The 16,931-nt window shown below is 38.8% G+C and overlaps 1 protein-coding gene across 1 annotated transcript in view; it reads right to left on the bottom strand.

The window, feature by feature from the left end:
- The window catches only part of TENM1 (teneurin transmembrane protein 1), a 329,411-nt gene that overhangs the window by 58,030 nt on the left and 254,450 nt on the right, over positions 1–16,931 (bottom strand). Inside the window, exons 19-22 of the mRNA XM_054169769.1 lie at positions 11,995–12,138; positions 7,127–7,376; positions 6,250–6,270; positions 1,445–1,677 (exon numbers count right to left, since the gene is read on the bottom strand). Coding sequence (XP_054025744.1) covers positions 1,445–1,677; positions 6,250–6,270; positions 7,127–7,376; positions 11,995–12,138 — 648 coding nt within the window. The remainder of the gene's footprint in view (positions 1–1,444; positions 1,678–6,249; positions 6,271–7,126; positions 7,377–11,994; positions 12,139–16,931) is intronic.

Here is a 16,931-nt window from a genome sequence, read left to right on the forward strand (position 1 = left end):
AAAATCTAAAACCTAATTGATCTGACAGTTTCAAACTGATGGAATTTAGTGCAGATGCATAAATCAAGAACAGCTGGGAGCCGTCACCTGAATTTGCCAATATATGATCCATTCTGCTATCAGTTAATGTTTTAATATTTGCTGGTTGCCCCAGGACTCATAAATTGTGATTTTATTGCCCTTAATTTCTTTATGACTAGAATCTTCTGTTGAGGAAGTCAGCTGTATCTGAGTATTTTTGAAGTAAACAGTATATTATAAGTTTTCATCAACATACTTCCCCAATAAGAGTGTGAGATGGAACAACTAATTGTATTATAATTAGATGTAATCAATTGTAACCAGCAATAAAACATCGATCATTTTCCTTCTAAAGGTAATGAAAACCTTTGCTTTTGACTATTTTTAGAATTGATTCATTACATTAATTAGCTGCCTGAAGATCAACATTTATTTGTACTTACCTCACACTTACCTTCTATCATTAAAGACAAGTTAAAGTCACTCTATAATTACGTGTTTCTCGCTGAGCATTAGAAAAGGATTATTTGCTTGTCTTGGAGACATTTCTTCCTAATAATACATTCTAATTTCCTACTGATACACAACCTTCCTTTATTAGCTCATGAAAAATAATCAAAACCCTTCCTTAGAGGTAGTCATTAGGTGGAGCAGTGTGCTACGGGGGAAGTGTGTTAAAAAACTACTCTGCTCTGCCATGGGAGCTGCTGAATATCCTTTGTTCCAGGGATTACAGTGGGAGTTGAGGGTGATCAGCTGCTTTAGAGCACCAAATCCAGAGACTTTATCACACTTTTAATGCACACTGCAAGGATATTAACTGTGGCACTGGTGGGGATTCAAGCCTTCACATACATTTTGCCTGTGACAATACAGGATGTACTCAGATGGGAAGGCTGTAGTAAAATGCTTAGTTCATGTGCAGCAGGTGAGATGCTCATATTTTGCGAAGTGCACTTAACAAGCAAGAACAAGCAACTTCCCAATAAACTTGATTTTGCTGGCTGCCTGATTTGAAGTGCTCTGACTTACTTAGTATGAGTAAGCTCCACTAATATTTCAAGAATCATCTGGATGCATGCAATCTAAAAAATGTACTTTGCAACCATGTTATTTGCTTAAAAGTTAAATATAATTAAATGCTGCCACCTTGCAATTGAAAGGTAATAAAAGAGAAGTGTTGCCACACAAGGAAAGAGTATTTCACAGGATAACAGCTGGAGTTTGCTGCTTGTGCTATTCCCTCATAAAGGACTGACTGTATTAAAAACACGAGTAAGCTTTATGAAATGATCTGGCTTGCTTATGGTTGGCTAAAACATCACCTCAAACCCAGTTTTATACATCCACTTACATCTGAGTTTCTAAATAACAGGAGTAAATGACAGATGACTAACACCAAGTACTTCAGACATGTTCTTACCTCTTGGACTGTTGAGAGATGCCTCAGATGCCTTTCCACCATCTCCACAGTGACTCTGGTCAAATGGAAGGCACTGATCCCCTGTTCCTGCCACTACATCAGCATTTTTGGCCAGATCCTTTGTTTCAGTGATAGATTTTGCTTTGTAGACTTTTCTGGTGTTGGTATCTGACAGGTAAAGGGATTCTGACACTGGATCAACAGCCAAGTAATATTTATGTGCAGGACTTGTACTAAAACAGAAGGGAAGAACATCAAAGTTAAATTGGTTTTCTTTTTAATCTCTCTTCATGGCAGCATAACAACTGCATTCTACTTATCTGAAGACCTCTGTTCAATGATTTGGAGATAACAGAGGAAGACCAGCTTTAATATAGCTTGCACAGGCACCATTGGAAGGAAGGACCTAATACTGGCTGCAGAGCCTGACCAGCTAGATATGTATCAGCAAGCTTATGCAGAGAATGGATTGGCAGAGTTAGTCTGCCCATTAGTACCAAGCCACCCAGTATAAAGCTAACCAGAGTGATTTAATCTTAGTTATAATTATTACTATGGAAAGCAAGGTCATTTTCTATACCTGATAACTCCTAGTACTCTTGGCACTGAAAACAAATCTATGAGTTGCAGCAAAGTGAATCACACACTGTTCTGCATGGGCACGAATACCCACTCTTGGTTATTTTTATGTTTCTAAACCTTAGGAAATATGAAGGTGTGAAATATGGTGCCTTAATTCATGCTGACTGTATTGTCAGGAGCAAGGCAGAAGGCCAAGTACTGTCAGTGCAACTAGGCATGAATTAATGCACCATAATTCATGCACTGAAGTGCCTTATTGAGATTATAAAATGTTATTAAAAATATTTACATATGTTAATTAAATAGTGAGAATCATAAATTCTAATCGAAGAACTGGGCTGCATCTTATTAACCAGTAAGACTTTTTTTTATTTTTTTTTTTTCAATGCAAAGTTAATTTCCAGTCTGAGGAAATTGTCTAAGCACATGGCACACCATGCTAATTGTCCTCAGTCTGGTGAGACTGTGGTGTAGTCCTGATTATAAAATAAAAGTCCAGTTAGATGTAGCTCCTTTAAAACACACAGTTCATCACTGAAATGGTGGGAGATAGGCACAGGCATTCTGGTGGCCAGTGCCTGGCAGAGTGTTTAGGTGCAGAGCATTTAGGTGCTCAGTGTTTTTATCACTGCCACGTTTCTGATGGGCAAACGCCTGACCTATTTCTATTCTTTGTTACTCTATATGGGACTTTCCTATCTGCTCTGCAGATTAAAAACACTGTTAAATTCCTACTTTTCTATTAAAGAGACATTTTATTAACATTTGTACTATTAGCTAATGCTTAAGATGGCTGTAACAAATTTTGTATATTAGTTAATCCTCTCATCTTTGTTCTGTTTAAGGTGGCTTTACAATCATAGAATCAACAAGGTTGGAAAAGACCTCAAAGATCATCAAGTCCAACCTGTCACCACAGACCTCATGCCTACTAGACCATGGCACCAAGCGCCATGTCCAATCCCCTCTTGAACACCACCAGGGACAGTGACTCCACCACCTCCCTGGGCAGCACATTCCAATGCCTAACAACTCACTCAGTGAAGAACTTTCTCCTCACCTTGAGCCTAAACTTCCCCTGGCGCAGCTTGAGACTGTGTCCTCTCGTTCCGGTGCTGGTTGCTTGGGAGAAGAGACCAACCCCCTCCTGGCCACAACCACTCTTTGGGTAGTTGTAGACAGCAATAAGGTCTCCCCTGAGTCTTCTCCAGGCTAAACAATCCCAGCTCCCTCAGCCTCTCCTCATAGGGCTTATGCTGGAGGCCTCTCATCAGCCTTGTTGCCCTTCTCTGGACATGTTCAAGAACCTCAATGTTCTTCTTAAATTGAGGGCCCCAGAACTGGACACAGTACTTAAGGTGTGGCCTAACCAGTGCTGAGTACAGGGGCACAATGACTTCCCTGCTCCTGCTGGCCACACTGTTCTTGATGCAGACAATGCTTGGAGCACAGCCCCTTCTGCAGGGCTGGGGTTTTGTGCCACAAGCCAGGGAAAGGAATAATCTAGATAAAATTGTAGAACTGGCAGAAGCTCCAGGGTGGACATGTAACATCTGAGATGATACTGACTTATTTTACTGACTTGATTTCAGGCTGAAAAAGAAATTTTTGCTTGGCTGAGAAATGTTGCAAAACAATGGAAAAAGTATTTACAAATGGCTTTTGGCAGTCTACTGAGTAGCCTAAGTATTGCTAAGATACTTCTAAAAGATGGTCAGCTAAAATCTTACTCCCCTTTATAAGTGGTAAGGTTAATGTTGTATCATGATAAATGTGATAGAGCTTGAGCCTATTTCTGGTAAAGCATAGGTTCAATGGATGGAGCATCTCTCAGGACTGAGTCACTTGCCAGACCAGGTTAAAACTGACCTTAGCCACAAACATTTATAAAAGACAGAAGGGAGAAGTACAAGGAAAGACTTATTCCCACAGTTGGGGAACAGATGTGAAACCCAGTCCAAGGCAACACAGGAATGAGAAGACAGTGATATGATGAAAGGTGAGTATCAGGATGAGTCAAACACAATTAATGATGAATTATGTATCACCAATACTAGAAAATTTTGTGTTATGAAAATAGTAAGAATCGTTTGTACTTTCTGGAGTGAGCTCAGAAGAGATGGTCCAGCCAAAAGATGACTTTTTAGTAAAACCCTTCTGTGGAAAAAGTTGCAAGGAGAATTCTAGATGTTAAATAAACATTGTTCATCGTGCCAATACTGTAGAGAACGAAGGGTCCTATACTCTCCTTGCCTGCACATTTTCTGTCATCCTTGTCGTTATGTTTAATAGACTGGCTATTAGAAAACTCTTGATGTTTATGCTTAAAGCCTTGCATACTAAAATGTTTAAATTGAAAAAGAGTATTAGTAAAAAATGGAGCAAATAAAATACTTGCTATCTTTGCAGAAGTTTACAATCAAATTTAAATCGGAATTCATTTAAATTAGCTTATTAAAACTGATACCATGTAGACTAATTTACAATGAATCCTTCCAGAACAAGTTATTACTATCCTGCGGTTAAACTCCTCCCTGTAACCTCAAAGCTGAGTTTCCATTTTTACCAGCTATTAAAGAGCTTTGTTATTTCTTACTGAAATCTTCGTAACAGGGAAAACAAATGGCTTAAGTTTGCTTTTAAACAATCAAAGCTAAGATCACTGTCCCTCCCTGTTTACTGATTTCCAAATTCTATCCCCTTCTACATGGTTTTTCTAGGTCCTCGTAAAAAGAACCCTTTTTCCCTACATTTTTTTGAGATTACAGGTTGTGTGGAGGAACTGGATTTTGAAGCCTTTTTCTGTTTTGACTGCTATGAGCCTCTGACACCTTTGAGTTGTGGCTTCCACACATTTCTTTGAGCACCCTAGAAATTTCCACTGGGACTATGGCCTTGACAACCTCACGAAAATGGCATAGAGTGGGGCTGCTGAGTACTCCCCAATAGGATCACAGGATGTTAGGGGTTGGAAGGGATCTCTGGAGATAGCATCAAATAATACATTAACTTCAACCGATTTCCTTCAATCTTCCACAGATTTTGCTTGGATAGAATACTGACACACAGAGGCAATTATTGTAATTAAAAGGGTTGGGGTACTTGAGTATTGTCACAACTTGATTTAATTAAGGTTTAGACTCATCTCAAGAAATTAGTATTACTGAATTAAATTATACTTTATAAATGAAACCCCTGAATTTAAAGCCTGATTCATGTTCTGAAAGCATTCTAGAGTAAATAAGTTCAATTTGATTCTTTTCTTTACAAAAATATTGGTAAGTTTAAAGGGAATGGGAACAATCCTTCAGTGAAAAAATAGAATCTTGCACTTACCAACTAGGAATTATTCTTTTTTTTAAAGCTTTTGTTGTAAAATACATGAGATGTGACAGCATCTGTAAGAAGGCTGGAAAAACAGTCTACAACGCTCAATAGAATTCTTGAGGTTAAAGGGACTAATTCCAACCAGTACTCTCATCTTATAAACACACATTCGGTCCACACTCCATTTCTACACCATGAAGTTACCAGTCAGCTTAGGCTGTACTAGTGTTGGCTTATTTGTCTCATTTAAGTACTGAAACACTAAGAAATTTGTTTCCAAGGATACAGAGTGCCTTGCTTTCTTTCTAGCATGCAACATCATTTCTGCAGCTGGATTGTCATAGGCAACTCCCTTACTGTCTGTCGCGTAGGCCTAATGTGTCACATTCATTCTTTTAAGGAAATCCCTATACTGCAGTGCCAAAATGCTAACTGGATAGGGTGGGTTTGCTTTACCTGGAAAAGCAGGGACAGAGCTGTGGACTCTCCGTAACTGTGGCAGGTATTAAAATTTGTAGTATTCTAGAACTGCTAAAGCACAGTCCTGTGTGACTCTGAAAGCCTTTCTTATTTTTTCTTTTCCTAAAAACCCAGTTTCCTTGGCTGGCTATATCTATGATCATTCAAACACCGTGTGAAATGAAGATGACAGCTATGAAATGCATTCCCAGCCTTCAGGTTTAAACTTCTCCATCTCTGATTGATGATCAGAAAATTGATTTTTAGAGACGTTATTCCTTCAGAGGGAACAAACCAAACCTACTTTACCATAAATGAAGGTGAATTTGGTTAACATTTGTATTTATTAAATTCAGTGTGTCTCTATATCTAGACTTCCAAAAGCACTTTTGTAAGATTGTTTCTGCAAACATGGTTCAGATATTAGTTTTACTTACCTGTGTCTTGTGTCTCTATTCCTAGCAAGACAGACCAGTTCAGGTTTAAAGAAACAAAAAGGAGGGGAGGGGGGAAGAAAAGAAATGTTAGTCTTCACCAAAACTGTATTCTCTGCCTGACTGTACCCAGAGTTGTACCACTACAACAAAACACTGCTTATTCTGTCACCATTTCCTTCATTCAGTGCTTCCTTACTGCTGCTGCCATATCGCCAAGTTAATTCTGAGTACTCGTCACCACCTAGTTGGAGATTTCACGGCTGTGAAGTGCATCAAATTTATTCTATTGGTATCTGGAATATTTCCTGTCTTTCTTTCTGGCCATGAAAGGGAATGGGAAACTGGAATCATAATGACAGGGGAGCTGTTAACAGCAGCACCTCAGATTGCAGTGCCAGGTATGCTCTTGTCTGCTTAAACTCAGCTACATCTTCTGTTACAGATTTAACAATTTAATAGTATTAATTTTAAACATGGTCAGACTGTCTTCAGCCATGGTGCTGTGACTTAACATAATACTCTGTATATTTGCTATGGAATTAGAGTTTTTTCTTCCAAAATATGCTTCATGGAATATTTTAACTTTCTGACAATGTATGAAAAATCTTGCAGGAAAAGGCACCCACTGTTAATTCTGAACTTTGCAGAAATTCATTATGTAAAACCTGTTCTAAAGCCCACTGAAGATGCCCTCTTCAACTGATGACTTTAAGTAGAAGTTTGCTGGTGAATTTGCTTGACAGCTGAGACATGCTCACAAGACAACTAAATGTGGCTGCTTCTTTAAGTCCTAAGGGAAAAAAGGCTCCCTGTAGTTTTCATAGGCACATCCCAGGTGGAAAAATGAATTCTAGTCAGAGAAAGATGATTTTGTTACCTTAATTCTAATATACCAATTGAGCTTCCAGAGGGAAAGATCCGTCTGACGAAATTGAAGTCACCGACATACACGCTACCGTCAGGTCCAGAAGCAAGAGCAACTGGGGCAAAGAGTTTGCTGTTGAGTGCGAGACCATTGCAGTTGGAGCAAGAGACACTTCTCTGGTGTCCATTGCCCATCACGGTTGTGATGACTGGTGGTTGCTGGGAAATGAAGAGGTTTTCACCATTTCCTTTGTGTAAAATTCCTAAAGTGGGGAGGGAGTGAAACAGAGACAAAAAAAGCAAATGTAGTACATTTAAACTCTTCAGCAGTTTTTTTATTGTACAATCCTCTTTAAAACCAGCTGACCAACACATCAACACTAGATGTGTTGACTATCACAGGGTCCCACTAATCTCTTCCAAGTTTGTACTGCCCCAACCTGTCCATTATTGGTTAGTGACTATTTTAAAACCTAACATCATGAGAAAAACTCATGGTTGGTTAATGCTCTAACAAATTGACTGTTAATTGCAGTGCTATCTGATTTCTTGGGGATTACTACTTTAATATTCATTCTATTCATAAATTTTTATTAGGTAGCAGAGGAACTTCTTAGGCACTTTGAATATTTAATTAAGGAAGATTAATAGCAGGACTACTATGCATTTTTTACAAAAGAGCACTGAGTGGCAGTACAAAATCAATATTTAAATTTGAATGCAAGTCCTTCATGGTATATAAAAATGGTGCCAAGTGCAGCAAAGCCAAGTTAAGAGTCAAAGCATAATTCTGAGGCATAAGTGAATATCTTACCAGTAAGAATATATTAAGCTCTGCCATAAAGCTTAAAACAACTTTTTTAGTGTGTCAGTATTTTAGTACTGCTCTGCGCCATATGTTATTGAAATTATTCTCAATTCCTAGGCTGGTGATACCAGAACCAGTACAAAGATGTATTTCTTCAAGCTGATGGCCATAGTGTTTATTTTAAATAACAATGTGGTAATATAGTTAGGTACCTTTGAAATGACATGCTCTTGTAAGACTTTGGCCGTTTCTGAATGATAGATAGTGATTCTTTCAGACCACAGTCAAAAATCTCTTACTGACCTTTGCCCAGTACTTATCTGAAAGGTGACATCATTAAAGGAATAAACACAAAGGAATGTGCTTTCTAGAGGACTTGTATACTGTGAAATGTTGAGACCTCTTCATTTCCTGAAGTTTGGCAAATGTATTTATGTACTGACTATACCAACTCTTGTTAAACATTTTTTGTGGCTTACAGGTAAGTGCATAGCTATTTTGAAGGGAATTTTATGTTTATGCTTAAAAATATATTTCTAAACAGAATACATACATCTGCATGAGTGTTATCTTAAAATGCAACTTGAAAACACACCAGTAAGATTAATGGCAACATCCTCCCTTATGCACCAGATAAAAAATCCTATTAAATGAAGATGCTGCCCTTTGACTGAAATTAACAATGTAAAACTAATTTTTTTCATACAAATGCCAGTAAATAATTAGGGCTCTGGAGAATATGCTTTGCTGCCTACAAATGCAAGCACGTGCTTAATTTCAGGCTTTCGAGCTGCTGCTTTAATTTTAGTGCTGTGCTGCACAGGGGTGAAATTACCTTAAAGCATAAAGTCCTAGTAAAATGACTTGTCCTTCTCCCAGATAAAAATGGAATCAATATATTTGCCCATCAGAAGAACAATTGAATTCAAGGCATATGCTGAAAGATCAGCTAATAACATGTTCATTTGCATTTGTGAGATGTAGGTGTCTCTAAAATTATTCTATGCAGGAACTAGTATTTACGGTAGATGTTCTCTTCTTGATTGTGAGAAATGCCCTGATGATCCTACAAGCTGGCCAAAATCTTTGTGTTAGAAAACACTAATATCTAAATCATGTAACAAATTAGAAGTGATCAAATCTATAAACTGGAAGGGAAAACAGCTAAAAATGAAAAGAACAGTTTCCTATAGCTGAGATCACGATGTGATTCTTTGTTAACCCAACAGTCATAACAATGAAAAACCACACACATTAAAAAGATGGAGTTTCCAGTGACAACCACATTGGAAAGATATGTATAATTTCGTATTTATTCTGCTGGAAACAGACAACTTTTCCATTTTGTTTCCAAAGATTCTTACACCTGCCAGTAGAATGCAGTTCTAACTTGCTGTGGTTTCTGCATGTCAATACTTGCACCTCCATAGCTTAGACCGTGCTTCATTATGAAGTGCAATTCTGTGAAATCCCATCTGTTTCTTTTGCAGCTTTTTCTGTGGTATTTAGTTTATTTTGTAGCATCTCAAAAATAAAGAGCCTTTATGGGGAGGGAGGTAAGCACATCCACCTTATCTCTGACTAAGAACATTGTGCACAGCAGCAGATCTACTGGGAGACAAGGCTTAGTGGCTGAAGTTAGACGGAAACTCTTAGCTTCTTAGTTAGAAGCTCTTTAGGACTGGTTGTCCAACCAAGCAAAGTGTCTCCAGCTTTAGTTTGAAACTAAAATTGTAATTTCCAATAGAGAATTTTTAGAGAGGCATTTGTGTTATATTCCAGTACTGTTTTTGTAGTTAATCCAGTGAATGTTTAAAAACAGTTGCAAGTTTCATGCTTCTATAAAGAGGTCTTCATACACACAGAAGGCACACTTTAATCAAAAACAAAACAATCTCAATATATTCCTACTCAAGAGGGCTACTCAAGCTTTTCATTTCACTCATGGTGGTGTGAAGGTAAGCCTGAAATGTATAATTCGATGTTTGAATCATGTTCTTGTCCTTATTTAAAGCATATGCTATATATCTGAAATGAAAGAGCAGTTCACTAGTTTCTAGATAAGACCAGAACACTTGTTACTTTTATCCTTCTGGTTAACTCAGTTCATTATTTGGTTTTGTTGCTTTAACACCAGCCTACAGGCTGCTCTCTCATGTGAGCACTAGCTGTGGTAGAGTCATTATTTTTCTGCTCCTAACTGCTTTTCTAGTTCCTATTTACAAGCCAGGTGTGCACGTTCAAAGCCTATTATAATCATGAGGAACATTTGAGCTCTGCCTGGGCTTTGTCTTCCTCAGTAGAAATACTCTCACATGCAAACTGTAAACACAAGAGACCCACTGATTTCAAGTCAGATGTGCTTATACCCTCCCCTCCCAAGACTGTGTCTCTGTATGTAATGGATAAAGACATTTAGCAGCTCCCCCCTGACTTCAGCCTTGATCGTGCCCAACACAGTGGGAACACACGAAGAAGAGGAGCAGGTGTAGGAAGCTGCACATTCCTCACCTTTGTTATTGAGCTGGGATAGCATGCATAGCTGGATGATTTCAGAAGAGGCAGCGTGTGTCTGGCATATCAGTGCTCTTGACCACACAGCTGAGACTGGGCCAGGAAACAACTTGTCACCATACACCCAGTGCTCAGGAAAGCAAAGATTTAGCCCTGCTCACATTGTGATTGTATATTTTACAAAATCTCAGAACACTTTAGTGCCTATGGGGTGAATTATAGTTCTAACCATTGCAGTTCGCAGATAGTCATATAAATTGGAGCTACTGCCAGCAATTCAGTCTTGAAATTAAACTATGCAAGTGGTAAATTGGCACTAAGGAGTAGACTATGGGGCTCACAGTTGGGGGCTGAGCTGACTGAGGTCAGATTTCTCTTTGTGTTAAATGTCAATAGCTGGCATTTAAAAGAGACAGTCTATACAAACCAGTAAGACAGGGTATGAAAGAACTGCTGTTTAAAATGTCAAACTATTGTAAATCAAAACAGAAATCCAGATAATTTACAAACTAAATCTGACCTTTTGCATTTGGAATATTTATACTGTAGCTGCGCATTCAACAACAGAACTTGTAAAAACCTGACAGCCATACATCTGTGCATGAATCTTCACTAAGAGAAGTTTGCAGATGGAAATAGATTTCACTGGACAGACTTTCAGCTGGAGCAAATTCAGGGACCGTTACCGAATCCCATATTCTGATGATTTGTAAGTGCTGAAATCTGACCCCAAGCTCGTCTCCTCTTTGACCGTGAGATACCTATTTATTGGCAAAACTGTATTTTGCTAGTTGCCATAATTTATCTACAAGTATTGTTTGAATAATTTAATCCCACAAGTTCTTCATTACAGATGTTAAGGGAGAAAAAACCCAAAACACTTCAGGAGTAAAAAGCAATGAGAAAACAGGTTCAAGCCTCCATGCTTGAAGAATGTCTATGCAGTGTTGACGCTGTGACACCAAAAAACATTTACAGTTCTTTTTTCTATATTGTTTTTTGTTTTGTTTGTTTTTCTAATGCTTGAAAAGGTGCTGGATTGCTTACTGTGTTTCTCCACACAGTAGGCAGCCAGCAAAGCTCCTGCATATCACTGGCAGTGTGGTTTTGGCAGTGCTACCGCTCACTCAGCTGGTTTGCTTTCATGGTTGGTTTGTATCCCTGGTGCAGTGACTCTACTAACTGATGTTAGTCATCGGGTGAATTAGGGGTGTAGACACCTCACTGAGGATATTACACACTCTAAGCTCACCTAAAATGATGTACTTCTGTACCAACAGTATGAGAACCACCCTAAATTAGTATGCCCTTTTCCCATCCCGATGATAGCAATGTGTTAGTGATCGCAAGAGTTAGAGATATTAATGTTTAATACCTGGGAGCCAGAACATTAAAAATATCCTTTCAGATGGCATTTACAGTTCAGTTCCCAATAAATGAGGGTGCACATTCGAAGAGGATTACACATTAGGAAGTGTAACGCTTAAAATCTCAACAATTAATTCCTTTAAAATTTGTATTCCTCTTCTGCATGGACAGTTAATAAAGGAAGGACTTACCACTCTGTGGATTTAGTACATGGTGTTTGTTTATAGACCAGCCTCCCAGATTTGAAGCATCCATTTCAAAGCCTTGAAGGATTACTGTTCTCTTCTCCCACAGAATAAAATCAGGACATGTTTCATATTCATATCCCACTGACACTGCAAACAAATAATTAAAGATCTATCAGTCTGGTTTTTTCCTCTGTGAACTCCTAGGTAATTTTTCATATTGGGTTTTGATATTCACCTGCCAGTAAAGATGCCATTAATTTTCTTCTCCCTGATTGCTGCTGTTGAGTGATTATTTTTTCAAAACAAGATTTTAAGAGATTATAACAGCTCTAGTTACTGTTGTTTCAAAGCAGAAAATGCTGTGCTGTGTCAGTTAGGGGTTTCTTAGGTGTGTAAATCTCCTCCAATGACTCCTGACTTGTTTACTGCATTTCTGCTAATTATCTGAACAACAGCTTAAATAGGGAAAAAAAATAAAATAAATAAATCCATGCTAACCCAAACTGGTTTTAATTTGTTTGCCAATCCTAAAAGCTGTAGTTAGGCAGAAGTAGATTGCCAAACTGAAAATGTCTAGCATTAAACAGGCGTACACATGACATGGCTTCCTTCTACAGCTGGCCACAATACCTGCTGAAAACAATATCACAGTATCACTAAGGTTGGAAGAGACCTCAAAGATCATCGAGTCCAACCTGTCACCACAGACCTCATGACTAGATCATGGCACCAAGTGCCACGTCCAATCCCCTCTTGAACACCTCCAGGGATGGTGACTCCACCACCTCCCTGGGCAGCACATTCCAATGACGAATGACTCGCTCGGTGAAGAACTTTCTCCTCACCTCCAGCCTAAACTTGCCCTGGTACACCTTGAGACTGTGTCCCCTTGTTCCGGTGCTGGTTGCCTGGGAGAAGAGACCAACCCCCTCCTGGCCACAACCACCTTTCAGGTAGTTGTAGAGAGCAATGAGGTCATCCCTGAGCCTCCTCTTCTCCAGGCTAAACAATCCCAGCTCCCTCAGCCTGTCCTCATGGGGCTTGTGCTCAAGGTCTCTCCCCAGCCTTGTTGCCCTTCTCTGGACACGTTCAAGTGTCTCGATGTCCTTCTTAAACTGAGGGGCCCAGAACTGGACACAGTACTCAAGGTGCAGCCTAACCAATGCAGAGTACAGGGGCACAATGACTTCCCTGCTCCTGCTGGCCACACTATTCCTAATGCAGGCCAGGATGCCATTGGCCTTCTTGGCCACCTGGGCACACTGCTGGCTCATGTTTAGGCGGCTGTCAATCGGCACCCCCAGGTCCCTCTCTGTTTGGCAGCTCTCCAGCCACTCTGACCCCAGCCTGTAGCTCTGCATGGGGTTGAATTTCCTTGAATTTCCAGAAGGATGGTGAATTTTGGACCAAACCCCTTCTCTGTGGTACTTCAATAAAGCACAAATAAAGCTTCAATTTAATTTTGGCATCTATAACAGAGCAAATTTTTAAAAATTTAAATAAAATTACTTCTCCCCTCTAGTGAACCTCTTTAGTGTTCAGTGCAACTCCTTCATAGAGGAAGAATGTTATTTTTGACATCAACTCCCTAAGTCTTATCTAGGAAATATTGAGAGGTGTTTATTTAGGAAAGACTGAACTGTCTATAGAAATATTTTAAGATAATAAAATAAAAAAATTTAAAAACCACAGTTTTCTGCCATTTTCAGTATTTTCTTCTCAGTTTTTCTCTGTAGAAGCTTTAGGTACATTTTACTTGAACCACAGAAAGTCTTAATACCATCCAAATTCCATTAGTGGATGCAATCAAAATATTTTGACCAGCCATAGCAGGGAGCATTTGTGTTTGAAAGACAAATGTTTTATGGCAAACTGAAATCCGTTTCTTGCAGCAACTTCACTTAGAGCTGCTTCATCATTTTAGCAGAATGAACCTGTTTTTGCAGCTCAACTCTGACTTAAATACTGTGCATATTGTATGTTTCAAACATTCCAGGTTTCAGTTGGAGAGTCCAGCAGCCACTCTGCTCAGTTTTTTGTACAGGAGCTCTTATGACTACCATCAACAGTGTTCCTGGGTACCTCCCTGGGCTGAGTGCCCAATTGTGGCCACCCAGTTTCTTCCAGAACAGCCACATCCTGTGCTGGAACACCGAGGTTCAGTAACTGAACATAGCTATTTTCTATGTGTTCATGGCAGATTTCTTCCTAGGAAGCAACCTCACACTTGCCACCTACACATTAGCATCTTTACTCCATTCATGCACTTAATACGTTCAGTCCCGGGCCAGACACCTACACTTGGCAAGAGCAAAGACCTATAATACAGTCACTCAGCCTTGCTCAGTGAACCACTGCAGACCCACAGGACACTTCATCAGCTGCTGTAAAGTAACATGCTGATATCTGGGTCAAGGGAAGTATAAGAATTTACACCATCTGAGAATCTGTGTTAATGGATCCACAGTGGCCATTTACCAGGACTGCAGCCACTACTGTAAAGCATCTGCTTTTCCTGACCTGTAGCTGATGCTTCTGAGATGCCAAAGATCCTCTAGAGGGTATCAGTCTCTTTCTTGAAATTCACTGTTCCCTGCTCTAAGTTATTGTGCATAGGTGCCTTTTTGTTCCTTACCAGTAACAGACACATGGACACACTCACTTCATGTGTGTCTACAATCATATTTCTGTGTATACTTACACATATTGATGAAAGAAGTCTGTGCTCTGAAAAGGAATATCTGTGATCTAAAAGCAGGGCCTTCCAAACCATCTAATTGGAATTACTGATGTACTGTCTATGAAAATTTCCTATCTAGGAATCAAGGCAAAGCATAATGACAGAAAAATCAACTGAGTGACTGCAGGGCCACTTGAAAAATAAGTTCTTTGTTACTGGTAGTTTTTGCAAAGCATGATTTGTAAGTGAAATGACAATCTCAATCAGCTTACCCTCATTGTGGGCTGGAACTTTCTGGTCAAATTAATTTAAAGCCTTTTTTTGAGGCGACTGAGGGAGAACTGTAGTGTCTCTCTTTTAGGACACTAACAGCCAGCAAATGCAGTCTCAAAATGGTTTTCAAAAGACCTAATGAAATAATCTGTACCAAAAGCGTAGTCTTTTTATACAAGAACTATTGAGAGGAACAAGCAATATTTTGTTACTAGTGCAGTATATCACAGTTCAAGAGCTGTTGTGAGAATACAGGTAAGAAATAAAAGACATGATTAAACAGGTCAGTAACCTCTACTTCAACCTCTCCTGAAATATTTGTACTTACCAGCACCTTACTTCTTCAAACAATGAACACAATGAACTCAACCGAAATAAGGAATAATAAACAGAGGAGATCCAAGACTGCTTGAGAGTTGGTTTATAATCTCACCTAGAAAAGGTTAGTCCTTACACACCACTTCAGGCTGTTATGTGGGATACAAGGGCTTGAAGGAAATAGGATTGTGCATGCATTGAGGGTCCTACTGAAATCTTTATTTTCCTTACACTAAATTACAAGAAGACATAGACTTTACCACCAAGGATTTATGTCAGCATCCACAGAACATTCTTTTGTTCTGTTATTCAGAACAAAAGAATGTTACTTTATCATCTTAGTTATTACTCTGAGAAAATGGTTTCTTGTTAGGGATTCAGGGACTAGACAAACACCAGCAAACATTTCACCAACAAATTTGAAAAAGAACCACTTCTGAGTGGAACTATACTACACTTAAAGTGTTTTTTGGCTGCAACTCATTAGATGCTCATTGCCGTCAATAAGTCTGAAGAAGAATAAAGATGTAATATTTATAAAAGCAAAAGCAGATGGTTATATTCCTGAGTTACAGGACTTCAACCTGCTGCAAATTTAATTTAATTGAAATGAAAACTGAATGGAATGCATTATTAAATATTGGTAATATACTGGCAGAGGAAATTATTTTGACAAAAATTCATATAATGGCTTCAGATAAAGGTCCCCGAGTACTATAGTGTGTCAAATTAAATCAAGCATTATTGGGATCTAACAAAGGATGCCAACAATACACTTAAAATATAAATTTATTTTGCTTCTATTTTGCAAGAAGCATAATTAACCTAAACTTTGAAGAAAGGAAGAATAAAAAAAAAAGCCCCAATAAATAATTTAAAAGCTGTTACCCAGCACTACTGCATAAGCTTTCTTCATATTTAAACAGATTACACTCACATACTTCTAAATTGGGAACCTGTACTATTATTTCATACAATGGTATGCATTTGATTTCATTTTTTTTAAAGTCCAGGTATGTGGAGGGCTTCATGGTCTTCAGAAGACTCCTAAATGGCACAGAGGAACCAGGCATACTCAACTGCTCCCTCTCAAACACCCTAGTGATAGACTCTGAAAGACTTCAAATACAGGACACGTAGTCATAGCAGAGGAAAGCCCCAAGTGGCACCCATGAAACATCTGCTCCTGCCTCATCATCCATAGGGTGGACAAAGGGCACAATGGGATTTTTATTTTTTTTTTCAATTTTTGGATTTGCACAAATATACCTAACTGAAATGAAGAAATCATTTAATACATTCACTCATTGCAAAACTCTACCAGGAATCTCTGTCTGCAAAGGGCTAGTGCTATATTTGCCCTCAGCAAGTGCCAGCACCTGACACCTTTGAAAAGTTGTCCACCCTTCTGCAGATGTGGTAGATCAGATGCAGATATGATACATGATGCAGCAGCTTAGAAAACCTTGCACTAAGGGTGGAATTTTGATCAGCTTAGGCCAATGTAATGTGAGAGCTACAGCTGGATTAAGAAGACCTCTGCTTCTGCACTAGCATTCATAGCAGATAGTAAACTAATGAAGCTGAAAATTTATCACTTATTTTCTGGTTTCTTCAGTTTTCAGCTGAATTTGTTCCTGATCTGGCTCATTTAATGACCAAATGAATG

The sequence above is a fragment of the Dryobates pubescens genome, chromosome 18 (genome assembly GCF_014839835.1).
Source record: "Dryobates pubescens isolate bDryPub1 chromosome 18, bDryPub1.pri, whole genome shotgun sequence".
Taxonomy (NCBI): Eukaryota; Metazoa; Chordata; class Aves; order Piciformes; family Picidae; genus Dryobates; species Dryobates pubescens.